This window comes from Malaclemys terrapin, chromosome 12 (genome assembly GCF_027887155.1).
Source record: "Malaclemys terrapin pileata isolate rMalTer1 chromosome 12, rMalTer1.hap1, whole genome shotgun sequence".
In the NCBI taxonomy this organism is placed as follows: Eukaryota; Metazoa; Chordata; order Testudines; family Emydidae; genus Malaclemys; species Malaclemys terrapin.
In genome coordinates, this window is record NC_071516.1 from 1,502,983 (window position 1) to 1,524,309 (window position 21,327).

The window sequence follows — 21,327 nt, forward strand, 5'->3', positions numbered from 1 at the left end:
CAACCCTGCTTAACCAAAAACTGGTGGTGCTCTTAACTGCCTTTATGTGCAGTGCTTATATGAAGGAACAAGTATCAGAGGGGTAGCCGTGTTAGTCTGAATCTGTAAAAAGCAACAGAGGGTCCTGTGGCACCTTTGAGACTAACAGAAGTATTGGGAGCATAAGCTTTCGTGGGTAAGAACCTCACTTCTTCAGATGCAAGTCTTGCATCTGAAGAAGTGAGGTTCTTACCCACGAAAGCTTATGCTCCCAATACTTCTGTTAGTCTCAAAGGTGCCACAGGACCCTCTGTTGCTTTTTATATGAAGGAACAGATAGTGGTGATGTAGAAAGATGACAACTCAGACTTCATGCTGTAGCCAGCTTGAACTTGGAGGGCAAGAAACTGCTGTAAAACTAAAACTGTTCTGACTGGAACTCAATAATGACCAGAAGCCCTAGAGCGAGTACATGGGGAACAGCAGACGGTCATTTATCTGAAATGTTCTTCTTTCACTGAGGAAGTGTTTTAAGCACCATGTCGTGGGACTAATATGGCAGTTTAATTAATGATTCTGGTTGTATGTCACTCTGCCATCTGTTGAACTGCCCCTGGGCGACACATTATGGGCTTCCTCTACACTGTCAGATGCTGATTATTATGAGCAGCTGCTGTTGGGTGGAATGAGAGTTACAGAGGACATAGTCTTCTAGAAGGAGACTGGATTGCAGAGCAGTTCAACCCTTTGTGTGCCCTCTTTCCATCACAACTCGTCTTCTCTCCTGGAATGCTAGGCAGTACTATTTAACTTGTACTCCGTTTTGGCCATAGGTTTTCATCCTATGTCTATACATAGTAACTTGAGTATACTGTACATTATCCATCCAGAGTTAAAATCAGCCAGAAGATTTAGGACTGTTGCATTCAAAAATCTAAAGATTGTTAGGCTTTAACTATCTATCTAGCAAATTTATTTGATCTCCAGAAGCTGATTTGAGAATTGAGTTTATTGTGGTTTTCCCATAGTTGATTCATTATAAAGCACTTGAGTTATCAAGAGTACAAAAGAAGCCATAAAAACTGCTTTCTGGCATCGGTTACTTTATTTACTGAAAATGCCAATAGAAACCTTGGGTCAGATCCATCTTTCACTGAAGTCAGTGATAAAACTCCAGTTCATTTCTGCAGGAAGGGGATTGTGAGCCCCTCATACACTTCTTAACTGCTTTAATGGCACCTACGATAAAAAGCAGAATGCTTCAGCATGCATTTTAAAAATCCTAGATTTGAATCAGCTTGAGATATCGTAAAACTAATTTGGAAACTTGTGCTATAGCAACTCTAATCTAAAGTTTATTATAAACCAAGTTATAAATGCTGTGGGTTTTGTTTTGTTTTGAAATGACACTTCTGGTAAGTTCTCTTATGTGAAAGTTAGCAAACTGCTATAGGCCAAAATAATGAAAATTCAGGCACTGATCCTTCTTCAAACAGTTAAGCAGTTATGTAATTTAATTCACATAAATAGTCCCATTGACTTCAGTGGGACTAGTCATATGCTTGACTTTAGCATGTGCAAAAGTGTTTGACGCATTAAGGACTAAACTTGTATTTTATTAAAAATGTCTCTTAATGGCATGAAATCTTTGTCAGTTCAGAACACAGTTGCCTCATTAACAATGAAAAACTAGACGTCCAGCATACTCTCTCAGTATACCCTCAGGCCAAAACTTAAAAAACCCTAGGAGTCTTAAATTAAATTAAAGCAGTTAAGTGACACAGAAGCGCAAGTCATGTTGAGGTTGTACTGCAAACCCTTTGGGGTATAGTGGACAAGCATTTCAGCTTTCCTGACTTGTGGAAGTTTAATATGACGGAGAATTTTGTTGGTTGCAAATGTGTAGCCCAGACTATTTGCTTATCAGTTTTGTGTTTGAGTTTCTGGTGTTCTCACAGTAACAAATGTTAATGAGACTGAGTTTATCTCGTTCAGCATATATGGGCGTTTTTAAGTGTGTAATCTCTTAACAGAAAATATTTGAAATTCTTACAGGATACTAAAGAAACAAGAACAAAACATCCACTCTAGCAATTTAAGTCTATAAAATAAGAAGAAAGTAAAGAATTAGCAACATGTAAATACTCAGATTTTAAATTAAATTTTATTTAAATTAAAAACCCTGTTCCTAATACTTCTCCATGACGTGTTGTGCTCCATCATGACCTTTTTCCAAACCTCTCAAATTGCTAGCTGTATGTGTTTACAAAAACAAACCTTGCTTTCAGCTGAGATGGGTTTTTAAAAGCAAAATTCTGTTTCAGGGTGGACTGTTTACTTCATCAGCTTTTCTGTTAAAAGTGACTGAGACGAGAGAAAGTAGGCTCTTTTTTGGTAATATGAACCAGGATTTTATTCTGTCGAGTCATGAGAAGTGCCAGTATCTCTGTCTGATCAAAAATTGTAAATCCATTGTGGATCGTCAAGGTACTGGGGTTGCACACACAAGTAACTTTTTTTTCTTTGAGATCGTAATAAAAATAGCTAAGCCCTGTGTCTGGGAAGGGAACTTTGGCTGTCTAAACACTGGAGTTCTTATTTAATTTAAATAGTCCAATACTACTGCCTTTCATCAACCATGGCAAATTCTACAAACAAACGTTATTTACATTGAATGGGAGTATTTACTCATCGTAGGCTATTACTCAAGAGATTTTGAAATAAGTCCAGGGTGCCAAAAGCTCATACTGTCCTCAGTCACATAAAATCCTTTCAAGACATGATATATTAGAAAAGATGAGGTTGGACAAGTGGGCTACAATTCATGAGTGAGCAGTGGCAAAGATTTGCATGAGTGAATTCAAAGGCTGCTATAGTACTAAGAAACCCACAAACTGATGGTTTGAGGGGGAAGCTAGTACTGGGTGTTGAGTCTGAGAGAAAAGACATCTAGGGGGAAAGAATGTAGGCCCCACATGCTGTGGAACTTTGTCTTAAACAGTAACTCTGAAAAGGAATTGGGGGTCATTGCTGGATAACCAGCTGCACAGTAGCTCCCAGTGCAGTGCTTCGGTGAAGAGAGTTAGTGAGGTCCTTGGAGGTGTAAATGGGAATATCAAATAGGAGTAGGGAGGTGGTGGTATGTCTGTCTTCAGCATGGGTGAGGCCATTAATAGAACACTGTGTCCAGTTCTGTTGTCAGTGCTTCCAAAAGGATGTTGAAAAATTGGAAATGGTTCATAGAGCTACAAAAAAGATTCATGGTCTGAAAAACCTGCCAACAGCAATTGGTCCAATAAAAGCTATTACCTCACCCACTTCGCCCTACAGTGAGTTTCTTAAATCTGTGTAGTTTACCAAAGAATAAAACGTGACTCCAGTCTATATGTACGTGGGGAGAAGATTTCTGATAGTAGAAGACTCTTTAATTTAGGAAAGGTTTAACAAGATCCATTGGCTAGAAGCTGAAGCTATACCACTGCGGACTGGAAATTAAGCTCAAATATTTGAGGGTACCTTTGGAACACTTGATCAAGGGATGGGGTGAGTTCGCCATCACCGGGAGTTCTGGATTCCTTTCTGAAAAGAGATGCTCTAGCACAACCAGAACTTGTGGGCTTGATGCAGGAATTACAGGGTGAAATTCTAGGGTCTGTTTTATGCAGGAGGTCAGGTTACAGTATTGTAATGGGCCCTTCAGGCACTAAAATCCATTACATAAAGTAATGGACACAAGAATCAGTATTTCAATACCTTAGCATGTCTAAACATTCTTATTGGAGGCCATGGCTTCCTATTGCTGATGAATAGATGACTCAAATCTAAGTTTCTGATCTTTTGGTACGGATATTTTTTGGATCGCCGAAGATCCCACTGAAATGCTGATCAAATAAAAGCATATTGAGAGTAAAAACTGTGCCAGAACCTGCAAAGTTAAGTGTCTGTGCTAGTTACTGTGAAGCCAAGTGCAGCTGTGCCTGTTGAAATAAATGACAATAGCTACCTAAGAAAAACCAGCACATCAGTTACACCATATAAAACTGGAAACTGAGAACTATAGGGAAGATATTCAATGGAGGAGACGGCCTCCATGTTCAAGTTGCCAGATGATTGTAAAATGAAGGTAGCCGAATAGATGGAGCCACATAAGTGAAAGTCCTACCAGAACATCTCCGATCCTATGGAAGAATGGCTATCTAAAGTATATGTGATATCTGCAGTAGATCAGGACTAGGTGGAACAAAACAGCAGAATGACTCTTCTTGCAGAAGTCTAACCTCGGGGAGTGAGAAATGGTGTTCACGGCTGTAGCTTTGGTTTATAAAGTCAATGCTATGGACTGTTCCCTCTTTTCGTTCCTTCTCATTTGTCATCTTCGTATGCTTTTTTGTATGCTCTTTGGGACAGGGTATGTTGCTTATTCTATCCAGGCTTCTGTATATTCCATGATTCTGCAATCAAGCAATTTTCCGCAGAATTCACCTGTTGCTGAACATTGAGATCCATTATCTCTGCTTTCAATTAAAAGTTTTGTGACCTTACAGTTGCAAAGATAACTTTTGACAATGTGACCTGAGTGTAAACCAATGGCTGTCTGAGTCTGCCAAGAGCCTCAAAGAATAGTTCAGAGGTGTGAACTGCCCCCGTCATCTCACTTAGCGTTACATGGACTCCATGATTGTGTGGCCATGAAATTTGTCATTTTCCCAAGCTACTCATGCCCTGCATGAACTTGCCTATAGCTGCCGCTTTCTCCACAATGGGGAATTATTTGGGTTACAGTGCATGCTCTCTTCACTCTTCTGTAGAGAAGAACTGGATTCCTGTTTGCATCCAAGAAGCGTATAGGCACGGATAGCTAAGCTGCCTAGTGAATAGAGCACTAGGTGAGTCCGAGGGAACCACTGAAGCAGGCTACAAGTTCTCTCTGTCTCTGGCACACGCTGAGTGAAGTAAGAAGTCTCTGAGCTGGACCACCAAGATAATCTAGTACACCTCTACCCTGATATAATGCTGACCTCGGGAGCCAAAAAATCTTACTGCGTTCTAGGTGAAACCGCGTTATATCGAACTTGCTTTGATCCGCCAGAGTGTGTGTCGTTCTCTCTCTCTCTCTTCCCCCCCCCCCCCCCCCGGAGCACTGCTTTACCGTGTTGTATCCGAATTCCCGTTATATCGGGGTAGAGGTGTAATTGCTGCTATAGAACTGGACTGTCTGGAGAATGCAGTGAAGAAATCAATCATTGACTAACTGTATATCAGTGAGTATTTCCAACTGTGCCATAGAGCACATGTGAGCCATGACTATGTGCTGCTTCTACAGTGTTCAGCACAATGGGACCTGGCCTGATTGGCACTTCTAGGCACTCCCGCAGAATAAATGTTAAGTGAAATAGTAATATTAAAAAACCAAGTTATCTAGAGATCATGAAATTGTTTCCATATAATGTTGCTGTACTTTTCAGAGAGTTGCATGCATTGCTACACTTCCCCCTAGCGATGAAAATCAATAAAATATTTGAACAAAGGTGAATGTATGACTGGAAGTGTGCTTGTGTTGTGAACTTTATGCACTGGAGGAGGTGTGGTTAGCATGCAGGGGGGAACTCTGCACATAACACAGTGCCCCATTTCTGCTAGAAGTCAAATTGAATAATGTTCTGGGCCAATATGATGTGAGCTTAGATTCCATATGGCATTGATATCTATCTCTTCATGGCGGGGGGGGATAGCTCAGTGGTTTGAGCGTTGGCCTGCTAAACCCAGGGTTGTGAGTTCAATCCTTGAGGGGGCCACTTAGGGAACTGGGGTAAAAATCTGTCTGGGGATTGGTCCTGCTTTGAGCAGGTGGTTGGCCTAGATGACCTCCTGAAGTCCCTTCCAACCCTGATATTCTATGGAGCAGGGAATGCCACAGGATGTAGGAATGATACGTTCAGGGCTGTAAATGGTGCTATGTGCTACACTGGACTGTTTCTTAACCTGACACCCTAGTAAAAGATGAGCAAGAAGAGTTTGTGGAGCATGAAATGCTGCCAAAAGCAGCAGCAACATGTTTCGTAAACTGAAATGAATGATGCTGTGAGGGAAAGAAGAAGCTGTATCTCCTTATTTAAAGAGTGGGAGAGGGGAAAAAACAATCTGCCAGCAAACCGGATATACCAAATATAAGCTTTAGCTCTGAAAGGAGCTAGGATTACCCTTCAGGTTCTGAATGGTGCGTTGTTTCTTTGGGAGAAACTGGTCTGCAAGGTCAAGTTTGTTGCTCTCTTGCTGCTGTGAAATGAGAAAGGGAAATTGGTTCCTTGGTTCTGTCTGCTCTCCCCAGGTTAGACTGTAGAGAATATCTATTCAGAGATGCTTGTTCTGTTCAGAAAACAGTGGGAAGTGAGAGAACCCACTTGAGACACAGCTTTGCTTCGTGAATTTTTTGGGGGGGAGTGGTTGGTTTTTTTTTTATTAAATAAATATTAAGACGAATTCTCCTGTTGCACTGAAGAGCACAGAATCTGACAGATGGTTCCCTCTCTGCTATATTAGCTACCTTTCTGCAGGGGGAAAATTGCACGGCCTTTTAAAGAAATCCTCAAAATAACCGATTCTCTATTCAAATGTTAACTTGGTGTCAGACCTCACCCACAACGTATCTGAGAGTGCGCTGTTCCTTACTTCTGCAAGCCCCCTCTGCTCCATCTGATTCTTGGAGCCTTGAGATGAGAAGTAGGACCCCGAGGTGGGGAAGGTTCACCTCTAAACTCTTTGGTTTGTAGCCTCTCCAGAGGAGCTGCTTTTCAAGGGAGAAAACTTTTAGGGCTTGATTCAAAGCCCCCTGAAGTTAATGGGAGTCTTTCAAGTTATTCTGTTGGTCTCTGGATCAGGCCCTAAGTCTATCTAACTTCTCACCTGCTTCTCAGCTGAGTTTGGATGAAAATTAAATATAAATGATGTACACGAAACTAAATATGTATTGTTCTTTTCCTGCTTGATTTGTACACATGTGTGCGGGCCTCCTTTATTGGGACCAAGTAACTTTTTGATTACCGGGGTTGAGATGTTTCCTTATTAGGCTCTCTCGCAGTCCGCTGTATAGTAAGCCGGGTGTTATAACTGATGTGGGGAACTCTTCCCCCTCCCTTGTTTAACTGTTTGTAATTTTATTTGGCATGCTGATATGCTCACACTTGAACAATGTGTGGGGAAAATGACTTGTTTATAAAACAATAGGGGTGCTGTACAGAATGGGAGTGAATACAATTTTAAAAACTACAGACAGGACAACTGAGAGGATGTGGGGGTAGGTGGGATTGGGGGCAGAGGAAAGGGAAGGCCATTATAATCCCAAACACCAACATTGGAAAATCTCCAGCTGTTTTAAAAGCAGGGAATAGTTAAATGGCTGGATTTCAAAGGGGAACGAATGCTGTATCCAAAGGGATGATCCTCAGCTGGTTAAGTGGCAGTGAAGTTATCCTGAAAGAGGTTGATGTTGAGCACAGAATAGCCAGGATTAAGCTCTAAGAGGGGTGCTTTGTAATACAAATAGTAATAAAAGAGTATATGTTGAGTCCAGCTAGTTACTCATCTAGCAGCTGTACCTATTAATAATCCACACTAATGAATAATAACAGGCTGCTAGCGGAAAATCTAATGGTCATATACTTCAATGTATTTTGTCTTTGAAAAGCTGTAGAAACATTAAGGGAGGGCTTAGCTAATAAACCTATGTTGTTGAAATAGCTATTGATCAGTTGCAGTCACTGTTTTTCAACAAAACTTCATATTGGCTTTTTTCTATAGGAACAATGTCTCCGCGACTGTCACATAGATTCATAGATTCTAGGACTGGAAGGGACCTCAAGAGGTCATCGAGTCCAGTCCCCTGCCCGCATGGCAGGACCAAATACTGTCTAGACCATCCCTGATAGACATTTATCTAACCTACTCTTATATCTCCAGAGATGGAGATTCCACAACCTCGCTAGGCAATTTATTCCAGTGTTTAACCACCCTGACAGTTTGGAACTTTTTCCTAATGTCCAACCTAGACCTCCCTTGCTGCAGTTTAAGCCCATTGCTTCTGGTTCTATCCTTGGAGGCTAAGGTGAACAAGTTTTCTCCCTCCTCCTTATGACACCCTTTTAAATATCTGAAAACTGCTATCATGTCCCCTCTCAGTCTTCTCTTTTCCAAACTAAACAAACCCAATTCTTTCAGCCTTCCTTCATAGGTCATGTTCTCAAGACCTTTAATCATTCTTGTTGCTCTTCTCTGGACCCGCTCCAATTTCTCCATCTTTTTTAAAATGCGGTGCCCAGAACTGGACACAATACTCCAGCTGAGGCCTAACCAGAGCAGAGTAGAGCGGAAGAATGACTTCTCATGTCTTGCTCACAACACACCTGTTAATACATCCCAGAATCATGTTTGCTTTTTTTGCAACAGCATCACACTGTTGACTCATATTTAGCTTGTGGTCCACTATAACCCCTAGATCCCTTTCTGCCGTACTCCTTCCTAGACAGTCTCTTCCCATTCTGTATGTGTGAAACTGATTGTGACTTACATTTTAATGAGTCCACTTTCTAAAAGCTTGTTAAACACAAACTTGGGTGGCAAGCTAGAATAGCCAAGGACTGATTGATTGGACTACTTTGAAAAGTCTGCACATTTTGGGTATCCCTGCTGCATATTTACATAATTTTAATCAGCCTGTTAAAATGGAAACATAACAAGCTTATGCCAAACTATTTAAACTCTGAATATTAGGCTATTTATACAACTTTCACGGTTTTCAAATAATTACTCTTAAGCCAATGGTGCATGTTTTAAAAATTCTGAGGCCTTCTATCTTCCTTTATACAGTAATAAAAATGACACTTTTAATGTAAATTTCCAAGGATCTGATTTAACTAACAAAATAGATGCTATTCACAGCTCAGACTGCAACTGTCTTCAGCTCATTCTTGCACTGTAGCACACATGATGTACATAAAAATTACCCACTGTTCTGATTTCCTGCACACGAAAGCCTAGTTAAGTTACCCACAACTTAAAAAGGGTCTTTCAAAGGTTTATTTTAAGAGAGAATTAATCCTGGTGTAGGTTAGTGGGAACTGTGATGTTGCAGAACATTGAATTCTGGGCTGTCTGGTGTGACTTCGGAGCGGCTAAACAAACTGGTGGTGGGAGGGGGGAATGTTAGAACTTTTTTTTTATTTAATTATCCTCTTATTTCAGGCATTCAACACAAATTGAAGGGTCAGTGCCATTTAAACCTGCAGATCCCTTTTTAATGCTGAAATTTCCACCTTATCTTCCATCACTGTGCATAATATATGTCCTTTAATCAACAATGTCAACCAAAGGGTGTTTGTACATATGACCTGCTACAACAGAGGTGCTTGAAATGAGTATCTGGGGAGATTTAGCTCCTTCTCCAGTTCACCTACTAAATTACGTTAAAGCTAAAATAAACACATGCTTTGTGTAGTGTAAGCATAAGAATGGCCATACTGGGTCAGACCAAAGGTCCATCTAGCCCAGTATCCTTTCTTCTGACAGTGGCCAATGCCAGGTGCCCCAGAGGGAATGAACAGAACAGGTAATCATCAAGTGATCCATCCCCTGTCGCCTATTCCCAGCTTCTGGCAAACCGAGGCTAGGGGCACCATCCCTGTCCATCCTTGCTAATAGCCATTGATGGACCTATCCTCCATGAATGTATCTAATTCTCTTTTGAACCCTGTTATCGTCTTGGCCGCCTTCACAGTGTCCTCTGGCAAAGAGTTCCACAGGTTGACTGTGTGGTGTGTGACCATATACTTCCTTTTGTTTGTTTTACATCTGCTGCCTATTAATTTCATTTGGTGGTCCTTAGTTCTTGTGTTATGAGAAGGAGTAAATAACACTTCCTTATTTACTTTCTCCACATTAGTCATGATTTTATAGACCCCTATATCCCCCCCCCCCGTCATCTTTTTTCCAAGCTGAAAATTCCCAGTCTTATTAATCTCTCATATGGCAGCCGTTCTATACCACTACCCTTTTCTGAACCTTTTCCAATTCCAATATTTCTTTTTTGAGATGGGGCGACCACCTCTGCACGCAGTATTCAAGATGTGGTTGTACCATGGATTTATTTAGAGGCAGTGATATTTCCTGTCTTACTATCTTTCCCTTTCTTAATGATTGTAAACATTCTGTTCGCTTTTTTGACTGTGGATGTTTTCGGAGAACTATCCACAATGACTTCAAGATCTTTCTTTAGTGGTAACAGCTAAGCAACTGTTGTACTTGCGTACAGGGATCCTGTAGAACTATACATTGGGTCAGTTGCCAGTGTAATCTCTATACTAAAATGAAGTTCAAGCTATGAAGAAGTTGGCAATTTCCCATGCTATCGCACAATAGAGGGAGTTAAGCTCAGGAATAGCCTTCACTCTATTTCCTGTCCTGTCAGTTTAGTGGTCAAACATTTTCCTCGTCAGTGGATATTTTCCTGTCGGATCACGCTGTTTAATGGTGTTAAATTTGGATTCTGGAGTTGGTTTTTGCCACAGAGGAGTTAGAATTTTAACTTTTATTCTGAAAGTGAACGTAGATTAGGAAAGGCACTCACGATGCACAGTGCCAGTTTTTTCCAACCTCATCCTCAAAGCCTAGCTACAGCAAATATTGAGTCAGTTCTCATTACTTTGACCATAAAAGGCAAATAACCTCCAAATGCCGTCGGTCGTAATGAATCCCTCCTATGCACCATGGCAGTCAGCTGTGTGCACAGAGTGCAGACCGGGACCACAGAAAGCAGCAGTTTTTTAGGCACATTTCAAGATTTGTGGCGGGTTTTGGGATAGAAGGACTTTAGGAAGGAACCTTCAGGCTGTATTTTCAAAGCATGCCTTAGCAGGGGGGCTAATTTGAGACTATCCTATTCTTCATAAAAGCTTTTCCCAGAGTTCTCCACAGCGGGTTGCCTGTGCGGTTGAATTTGGAATAGCTAACACCGCTATTCTTAGGAAGGTTTGTGTGCCGCTACTTATGCCCATCTCTGAATGGAGAAAACAGTCTCTCTTCTTCATCTTGAGGTCTCTGCATCTCTGATGTCTCTCCAAATGGAACATTCTCCTTTTTGTTTATCTAACTGTTTTCAAGCACAGTTTGGACATTTCTTTGAAGTTAAAAACAGTGACTAATAGATTTTATTTTTAAGGCTTGTCGATGACCCAGTATTGCCAAGGACCGGGTTCAGAGGTCTATCAATATACACACAGTGTGCCCGGCAGTCCACGCCTAATGTGACTTGGGGTGACGTTCTCCTACGTGATGTCCGGTTTGAAGTCCAGCCACCGACTGAAGCAGGCAATGTAGGCTCCTGAAGCTGGCCACAGAGCACCTTAAAAGGACAGGAGATCTTAACTGTACTATTGCGCTTAGGGGTAGACATTAAGGGTATGTTTACACTGCAGCTGGGAGCATGTCTCCCATACTGAGTAAACAGGCTCATGTTAGCTCTTCTCAAGGCAGTGTGCTAAAAACAGCAGGGTGGGTGTTGCAGAGCAAGCCTGTGCGACTCCCTCTGTCTGAACTTGGGCGGCTAGCCAGAGCCGCTGCCCTTGCTGCAACGTTCACCCTGCTATTTGTAGTGTACCAGCTCAAGCAGAGCTAGCATCTCTCGGTGCTCGGAGGCATGTTCCCACCTGCAGTGTAGACCTATGCTAAGGGCTCTTATAACTAGGGTTAAAGGGTTCACCCTGCCCTGACTGAGCACCATCCTTGCCTTGACGGATTAATCAGTGAAGTATTTACATACTCTCTTGAGACCATAGCGTATGGGCTGTTCTTTTGTTGTGCCTGTCAGTTGCTTCAACTTCGACTCTGCCAGCTGTTCCTGCTCCAACAGTGGTTTCCAATCTTTCTTCTCCCTTGTTGCCATTTTCTGCATCAGCACACTGTCTCCTTGGCACCAGAGCAGACCGTGGCTGTTAAGTAGAAAGTAGGTAATACAGTGTCTGTAGTGCAATCAGCAACCAAATTGCGTGGTAGCTCTTTAATTGGAGGGATTTGATCTACAGCACAATGTTCTGCCTGGCATCCTGAAGCACCTTCTTTTGCTTCCAATCCTCTAGCAAAGCTTTCGGATACCTGGGTCTCTTTCTCAACCTGCTGTGGCACAGCGTCTTTCTCATGGCTGTGATCTGTTTCTGAGCCCTCTTTGTAAGCTCTCTAGGGTAGGACCAGTTGTTTTATGTCTGTCCAGTGCCCCACACAGTGGGGTTCTGCTCCATGTCTAGGGCGCCGAGATGCAATAATATTGGTTTGGGGTAGATCACACTCCCTTTAGCCCCAGACAAAGCATGTTCTAAGGATTGCACAGATGTGGTGGTTGGGGTGACCTGAATTATTTTGCCATTGATACGTGTTCAAAATCCAGTTACTTTTCAGATAGGAACCCTTGCCCCAGGGACTGGGTGTTGGAGGGATATCTCAAAATAGTGCACACCTACAAATAAGGATAAACTGAAGAATAATGTTCCCCATCATGTAGTTAAATGTTTGAAGCTGTGCATCATATATTGGGGAACAAAATAGCCATGTCAGCCCTTAGAAGAAACTCTCTCTCAATGTGCAGCACCAACATTTGGGACAGATGCACATACTTCCACATTAATAGCATTTTGCAAACATTTTTGTGGGTATGTTCTCATAAGACTTGACTGAGGCATTCCAAAGATTTACAGGCCTGAGAATCTTTCTGGGATGGGAGGAATGAGATTGTTTTGGTTTTCAGTTAATTGGAATAAAAGCTTTTTTTATTTCTTTCATTAATATTAAGACATGCTCTTCCTGTTCCCTCCTGCTTAGTCCTGCGTCTGAAAGATCGGGGAGGGGCTCTGCTCTTCCCAACTGGGCAGAAACCGTTTGCAAGCTTGGATTTAGTTCTATCTTGCATGCACACCTCTTCGTTTCTTAAGAGTAGTTAACTTCATCCCTTGGTCCTCACATGGAATTTGCCACCCCTTTGGATAATCATACCGTTTGGTTTTGCTAGTCTCTTGCCCTTTTTTATTTCTCTCCTGCCTGTTGAGAGTGTGGCAAGCTTTCTTGTTGCCCTCCCCTGTCTGTGTTGGTGGACGTCAGCATTCTTGAGAGAGCACAGCCTTTTCCTCCCTCTTTTCTAGCTTGGCGTCTATCATTGTCTGGCGGATTCATGTGCAACAACTTTCAGACGGCAGCTTCTTTGCAGAAAGCGATCTGTAGATGCAGTAGTATCCACCTCCTATCTGAGCAGATACAGTTCAATGAGCCCCTTTGCTGTCTGTATTCTAGGTACATGAGCTCTCATGCTGTTCCCTCTTCTTACTGCATGTTAACGATTAACTTGTCATGCTTCAGCAGAGCAGTCAATTTGCCATAACGCTGGGTGGATGGTCCAACACATACTCCTGGGGGAATTCTGCGGCCACTGCACAATGCAGAATTTTGCAGAAATTAATGTTGTGCACACAGAATTTCCTTTCCCCCTTCTGGGGAGCCCCCTACAGAAATGGGCTGCAGAGATGTTGGCTGACACAGGGGGCCATTGGACCCAGTAGAGCCCAGCTCACAAATAGAAGACAAGGCTGGGGGAGGAGGGAGGGAGGGAATTGGAGGGTTCCCAGCAGCTGCATTTCCCAGCACGCCCTGAAGGAAGGAGGTGGAGGTGTGTAAGAAACTCTGTTCAAGCCTGGCCCCCAGCATCAGGCTGTCTCTCCCTCTGTATCCCTGGCCTCTGCGGGGTAGGGGATGTGAGTGTCGGGGCCGTGGCTGGACTCTAAGGGGAAGAGGGTGAGAGGGTGCAGCTGGCCTCTGGGGGATAGCAGGTATGAGTGTCTGACACCCCCCACCCTCCCCTGCCAGCAGGGCTCTGGGGGACGGGGCATAGAAACAGGAACTGGGTTGTCATACACTCTACTCCTGGGGGAATTTTTGTGTCTCTATATTATTAGACATATTTGCTGACATTTATTTTGAAATAAATTCCCAAAATAATTGAAACTGGCATGATTATATAGTGTTGTTTTTGACAAAATTTGCAGAATTTAAAAATATTGTGTGCGGAATTTTTCGTTTTTTGGCGCAGAATTCCCCCAGGAGTAAACATGCAGTAAGCCTTGGCATTTCTTTTGGGATTGTAATTGCTGAGACTTAATGGGGAGAGGGGAGGAGCACTGCTTTGGTTGTCCTACAATCTCCCTTTCTTCTGTGTTGGTTCCCATATTCTACCAGAGAACTGCAATAACCTCTAGAACCATGATTATATTGATAAATCTATCCTTCGAGAGCTTTATTGCCTCAATTTCAATTTTTGTTCCCATCTCTTGTTTTTTTTTTTTTTCATGCCTTTAACTTCATACCATGTTCTCATTTTTCTCTTCCACTGTTGTTACGCATTCAGTGTCCATCCGTCCCCCGGCTCTCTTGCCTCATTTTCCCATATGAAGTCTCTTCCCCACATTGTCCACTCCCCTCCCCCCCTCCCCCCCCTTCCTTCCTTCCCAATCTCTCTGCTCTTTCTAACAGCCTTGGCATGCAGTAGCTGCTCACATACTGGCCTAGCTCAGGACACTAGTTCAGTACAGGGTCTTCAGTGGCTCAATTTCTCAGCTTCCTTGGCTGCTTATGATGCCATGTGGACTCCTTGGCCATGGTTCTAAAGTCCTTCAGCACCCTTCCCACTTGGCACTCTTGCAGGGTCTCTTGTCTTCCCTGTGAACTGCTCTTGTTTTCACATTCACGTGCACCTAGACTATGCGCACAGCCAGCGCCAGTGAGCCTCCCAGCCCAAATTGATAGCCCTTAGTGTGAGTCTCGCTAATCAGAGATGTCTGTGTAGACAGGACTTTGAAGTTGCAGCTTGGGCTCTGAAGCCTAGGGAGAAGGGTGGGCTTCAGAGCCTGAGCCACAACTCCAAAGCGCTGTCTTCGAACCAATGTTTAGAGTTCTAGCGTGAGCCCCGCTAGCCCGAATCTGTTGACCTGGGCTGGAAGGTTCACTTCTGTGGGCTGTTTAGACATACCCTTAGAGAGAGAGAAGTAGTTCAGGAGGTAACTGAAAGGTCATTGGTATTCACCAGTACATCTGGATGGCATAATGAGTCCTGGGATTGCAGAAGCATTTCTCAAAAACTCAGTTGAGGATGTTGGACGCATTCTTATTTCTGTCCTTTGCCTCCCACCAACCCTTCCGCGCCCCCCCCCCCCCCCCCCGTAAATTGAAGAGTGCATTTCCTCCTGAGCCTCTGCAGTTCCTTAGCTGCTTAAGCAGCACACTAGCGGTTTCTGAAGCCACCAGAGCCTCATTTGAATTCCATCCTTCCAATCCATTATCCTGTGTGTACATGTAGATGTTTATGATGTAATGATCTGTTACTGCCTTAGCCTGGTGAATCTGCATAGATATGAAATAGGATGTTAAAGGAAATCCATATTTGTGTCTCTACTGGAAATTTACAGTATACTTTCCTACACCCACTTCAAGTGTAGGGAGATTTTGCATTATTGCAATCACTTCTGTTCTCACTATTCCAGTACAAAGCAATAAACTGATAAGAATGTAAGCCCATCATTCATGATCAAAGCAAAATATTTCCCACATGCTTTGAGATTTGGGGAAGGTGGGGAGAATTTCCATCATTGTAAGGACTAAATGGGGAATTGGATTCAAATTAAAGTTGTAAACTCTTCAGAAGGCTGAATCACTATTAAATGCCCAGTTTTTCTTGTTCTTCAAAGAGAGGATTCCATAAACTGTTCTTCTCTTACTACTAATTAAACAAGAAATCAGAAGTAAATTAGTATTGCAATTGACTATATGGAAACCTGTTCAGCACTCTGAGGTGTTTTAACTGTCACATTGTTTCTCATAGATTTCTATCACATTTCAGAGATGACTTGAAAAATATAGGATAAGCAATTGGGTAGAGAGACACTTGAATACAGTTTAAAATTATGACATTATATGGGGATGGAGCTCAATGTAATAGTTTAATATTTATTATTCTGGACTACTAGATATCTTAATGCTATTGACCTATTGTATGTAGGCAAAGTGCTCTGATGGGACTAGTGTTACAAAGTTAATGTGTTAAATCTTAACTGAGCTTTTGAATTGGATAGTTTACTTGTATTTGGTGTGAATGTGTTAGTCTGCTTTTGACAATCTCTAAAAGTCATTACTAGACAGGATAATGTGATGCATGATGATAGGTGTTTTCCTGGGCTTTTGGCCTTCTGATCAACCCTTTCTCCTCTCCTCCCCCTCCCCTCAGCTTCCCGCAATGAAGAATCGGCCTTATTTCAGGTCATCTTCAGGCTGTGGAATTCAGGGATGACTTCCCCGGAGCTCTAAAATATTCACTTACTGGACTTCTGAATGAATGCTCCTGGCTGCCTAGCTCTTGGAAGGAATCCTTTCAGATTCGTTCTGCAGTATCTGTTCCTTCCACAGACTGCCTTTCTCCTGTTGCTGTTGCACATTTCTGAAGTTAGCAGAGACTATGTTGGTCGTTTCAGTCTCTGACCCTCTGATTTTTTCACTCATATTTAGTGATTATGTGCATAACTCTGAGTCACTGCTAATGCGCCAATATAATGCTACAGCTGTTATGGTTAATAATCAGTTGGTGAATATGTTATCCATAAGTGCTAATAACACAAATTGACTGGCTAATAGTAATGATTTCTCTTTATCCTTGACTACTTTTATAGTTCCACAAGGGATAATCTATATAGATTGTTCATAATGTCATTCTTTAAATGTATGTGGAGTAAAGACTATTGTAGTACTGTGCGCTGGGAAGTGACAGGCTTGCCTCTCACATACATATATGCTTTGTAGGGATTGATCTCATTTTTCTCTAGGAGGACACTCTATTGACCTTCAGCAAATTAACTAGTTGTTAATTTCAATCCCTTCAGTTGTACCTGAGGAGGGACATGCTTTCTGTAAACCTACCATCATACTACAGCATGTTAAAAAGGTAACTGGACCAGACTTAAACATAAAAATCATGCAGATGGTAAAATTTCAGAGCCATAATTTCTATTTGGGAACTTATTACCCATCTTACCAGTAATAGCAGTCACAGGCCTAGGGGGTCTGTGACTTCATGATGGCACTCCGTGTGTGACCAAACCCTTGTGTTGCCTCTGTCTTCCAGAAAGATGGCAAACACACATACGAGGCTAGATGGAGCAGGAACTCCTATGTCAGTACAGGAGGCAAATGTAGGAAATGCTCATAAGGCCTTGAGCCCCGTGGAAGCCAGAAAACCGACATAGGTCTGTCTGTTGTGTTTGTTTGACCAAACGGGGGGGGAGGATAACAATCTGAAGGGAAATCCAGATTCTCAGTTTGAATTTTTAGATGAAGTTTGAAGAAAGTGTCTTCTGTAGTGACATCTGTAGCAACTGATGAGAGCCCTACTAGTTGTCAGTGAGAAATAATTTCCCTGCCATTGCAGGGGCCTCGAGCACTGGTGCACCTCCGTTCCTCCCGTTCTCTGCCTGTGACACGCAATAGTCTAGTCTTCTGTGGGTCTCGTTTCGGTTGTTGGGTTTAGGGTGCTGTGTGGTGGGGATGGCCTCTGATATGCAAGAGGTCAGACTAGAAGATGTAATGGTCTCATCTGGCCTTACGCTCTAACTCTGTGACATAATTGACAGAGGCACTAGGGGACTCTACCCCACCTCAACAGGAGGAGGAGAATTAATGGCTCTGGAATGCTAAAGCTTGTGGCATTCCGGTCAGTCACATGCTGTGAACATGGACCCAGGTGATGGGGAGCTACTAGACTGTCTGTCATTATTGTTGAGACCAGGTGGGTGAGGTAATATCCATTATTGGACTAACATCTGTTGGTGAGAGACCAGCTTTTGAGCCCCACACAGCTCTTTGGGTCTGGGAAAAGGACTCTGAGCATCACAGCTAAATACAAGCTGGAACAGATTGTTTAGCATAAGTAGCTAACACGTATTCTAAGGGACCGTTCAAGGAGAGTGGCCTGTTAACACCTCTGCAGTTATAGGACAAAAAGGGGGTTAATCAGTTACAGATTTTTGTAATAACCCATAAATCTAGTGATTACCTCACCAACCTTATGTCTCTAATATTCTGGGACTGACCATGGTTACAACAACACTGTAATGATTATTCTCAGAGGTAGTAATCAATCAATCTCCAGGAAACCAGTCCTAGAAAACTCTCTCAGTACGCACTGATCACATGTAAAAATCTGTTTCTAATCTTATTCCCTTGTCTCTTCCCCTCAGGAGTATAAACAGAAACTTGCTCGGGTAACCCAGGTCCGCAAGGAGCTGAAATCTCACATCCAGAGCCTTCCAGATCTGTCGCTGCTGCCCAACGTTACAGGAGGCCTGGCACCTTTGCCATCTGCTGGTGATCTGTTTTCAACTGACTAGGACTAATGGTGCCCGCATTTACTAATTCCCCTTAGTACCAGCAGAAGTAAGAAAACTCTCATGTTGACTGGAAATCCAGTCTTCCAATGATCTACCATAGGAATGAACATACAGACCCTACTTTCAACCTACCAGCTGCACATGCGTGCTCTCTGTGTACAGTGTCTCATGTTGAGGGGAAGATGGAGAGTGTGTGTGTCCATGTTCTGAAGGGAGTGGGTATAGAGTCCATATATATTTTGAAAAGAAACTTTTCTCACCTTTTCTGTACTCAGATTAGTTTCCGTTTGCTCTTAGCACTTGTTACTCCCACAGAAGTCATAAGAATCATGTACATATACCTTGAAAGTTTTCAAAGAAATGTTTTGTGTTTTTTCTCTCTAAAAGTGTCTGATTTGTGTGTGTGTGTTGGGTTTCTGACGTTCAAATCTATAAGCAGTAGAGTGGCTAATGTGCTTCATGGGGGCATGTGCCTGTGTGTACTGTACCATCCTGGGATCGGGGGGCATGTCCACAGAGCAACAGTACAGGTAACCTGTTGTTAAATCGATAGTTGCTGTTACTGTTGTAGGAATGACCTCAAGGTGGCTCCTATTTGGTATGGTGCCTATGTACATACACTGAGACTCGCACTATGGGTAATAGAAATGAACAGCTTGTTTTTGTGAATTAGAGAACTTCATAACTTGCACTGTGCTGAGCAATGCAGAACTGGTTACTAGGCATGAGTAGAAGTGAATTTTATTCCAACTCCCTTGTATTATATTTATACCACATTTTCCCTCTGTATTATATAAATGTAAATGCTACAGAAGTTTTAACTAGCCAAGAGGTTGGAGTGGTGGAATAAAACTAGTGATATCTCAAATAGGTACTGTAACTTTCTTTGTGAACTTGAGAATGGCTATATTGAAAATCTTGTTCTATGAATTTTGTCTCCTTAGGTTAAATAAGTGAATTTATTTGATGGACTGAAGTTAAATGTGGTATAAATATTTTATTTATATAGCGTATCAACATATACAGACCTGCATGTGTATGTATATACACACATCCTGTATACCATACATCAATATACATGAGCATGTATATATTGGGAGGATGTATGTATTTTCGTATCACACATTAATGTGAGTGGATTTTTTTTTTTTCCCCAGTAAAAATTGAAAAACAAATTTAAAAAAAAAAACTAATTCTAATTCCATGATCATGCGAGCTAATGGTATAACTACCATGGATGTAGTTAGGTTTAAATTTTTGTGTATTAGTTTTAGCAAGCAGGTCTGCCTGCTCATTGCAAACCATTCCAATCTGGCAATTTTGTTTTAATTTAAACACTTCTTGCTAAGGGCATGTCTTCACTAGCAATGTGGCAGTGCTTTAACGTGGCTGTGTAGTCGCGTCATCAGTGCTGGTGCACTGTCTCTCCAAGCACTATAAAAAACCCACCTCCACAAGTGGAGTAACTCCCAGCGCCGGGGCACTGTCTACACTTCCACTTCAAAGCACTGAAACTTGCAGCGCTCGGGGGTGTTTTTCACATCCTGAGCGAGAACGTTGCAGCGCTGTAAAGTGCCAGTGTAGACAAGGCCTAAGACTTCACAAGCTGCTGGAAACACTTGATTGGATAATACTGGCTTCAGCCTCTGTATTACAGAACCTATAAGGCAGAGCGATGTGCTTTGTTTGAGCCTCACTGTGGTCTTAAGTTGCTCTTTTCAAAGACATGCGAGGAAACCTATAGAAATATGAAGCTTGTTCTTTGTGCTCGTTAACTTATTTTACAGGGAATATAATGGCTAATTCAGCATTCAGAGAAACGGAATAAACTAGCATTTCTGGTCATTTAGTTTGTGAAAAGTTCATGCACTTCATTTTGGACCTTTATTCTTGCCTCCTTACTGCCCATCTGTGGAATCTGTTTTCCGCTTGTTGTAGAGGAGAATTCCTGGGGGCAGAACTACATTCTTCCATGAATTGATGTGACTGGAGAGCCCTTTATCTGAATGTTTGGACCATAGAGTGTTCTACACTCTGCTTTTGCCAAAAAAACCCCAAACAAACAAAAGAAAACCCCAAACTCTCAAACACAAACCAAAAGATGCATTTCTATCCTGTCCCAGCTCAGTGGAGTTAACCCCAGACTGTATTTTATTTAAATAACTATTCTTGACCTGTACTTTGACTGCATAACCATTACAGGACAAAAATGAAGCAAAACTATCATAGAAATTATGTAGACAAATGAGTGTTGGCATCTCAAACTGCTATTTTGGGCGGATTTTCTGTGAGAAAGTTGTATGTTTGTTTTTTAAATTGAAATGCTTTGATTTTTTTCCAAAAAAAGTGTGTGTTTTACTTTATTTTGCTTAATTTAAATAGTCTTGTGGTTTTTATTGACAGGGGGGGGAGGGGGAAGAGGGCAAAGGATGCCTGGTGAACTGGGTACAACTTCCTCAAACAGTTTCCCCAAAGTGTCTCTTAAAAAAAAGAAAAGAAAAAGAAAAAAAAAAAAAAAAAAAAAAGAGCTTAAATCTGTATATGAATTGATCTAGGAATTAATTTCGAAGCATAGGCTGCCATTTTGGCAGCAGTATATTCTGAAATGTCTCCTAGAGATCTATTTTTGAATAAAGAGGGTGTTGTTGAATGGTACTGGGTTTATTTTATTCAGAGCTTGCATTTTGCACGGGCACACCCCAGGCTTCGCTTTGTTTAAAGCAGTGAGATCCATGTGCAGTAGCTACTAGAGAATTCCCACTTTGAGGAGTTCTGCAGCTGTGAAGTATCATTTGAACTTGGCAAATTGACAGTCACCCTTTAACTGCTTACCGGCCACACTTGTGTATGATTGTCTTAGAGCATCACCACACCAAAGACCCTCTACTCA

General features: G+C 42.1%; 1 protein-coding gene across 3 annotated transcripts in view; it reads left to right on the top strand.

Annotated features, from left to right (window-relative positions):
- RPRD1B (regulation of nuclear pre-mRNA domain containing 1B) overlaps nucleotides 1-21,092 on the top strand; it is a 43,924-nt gene extending 22,832 nt beyond the window's left edge. For 2 of the 3 annotated variants that reach the window (XM_054045547.1, XM_054045549.1), the window contains one exon: nucleotides 18,288-21,092. In XM_054045547.1, coding sequence (XP_053901522.1) covers nucleotides 18,288-18,437 — 150 coding nt within the window. In that variant the 3' untranslated portion in view covers nucleotides 18,438-21,092. Of the gene's footprint in view, nucleotides 1-16,934; nucleotides 16,997-18,287 lie in introns of all 3 variants that reach the window. The other variant, XM_054045548.1, reaches the window with a different exon arrangement.
- Nucleotides 21,093-21,327: the final 235 nt, after the last annotated feature.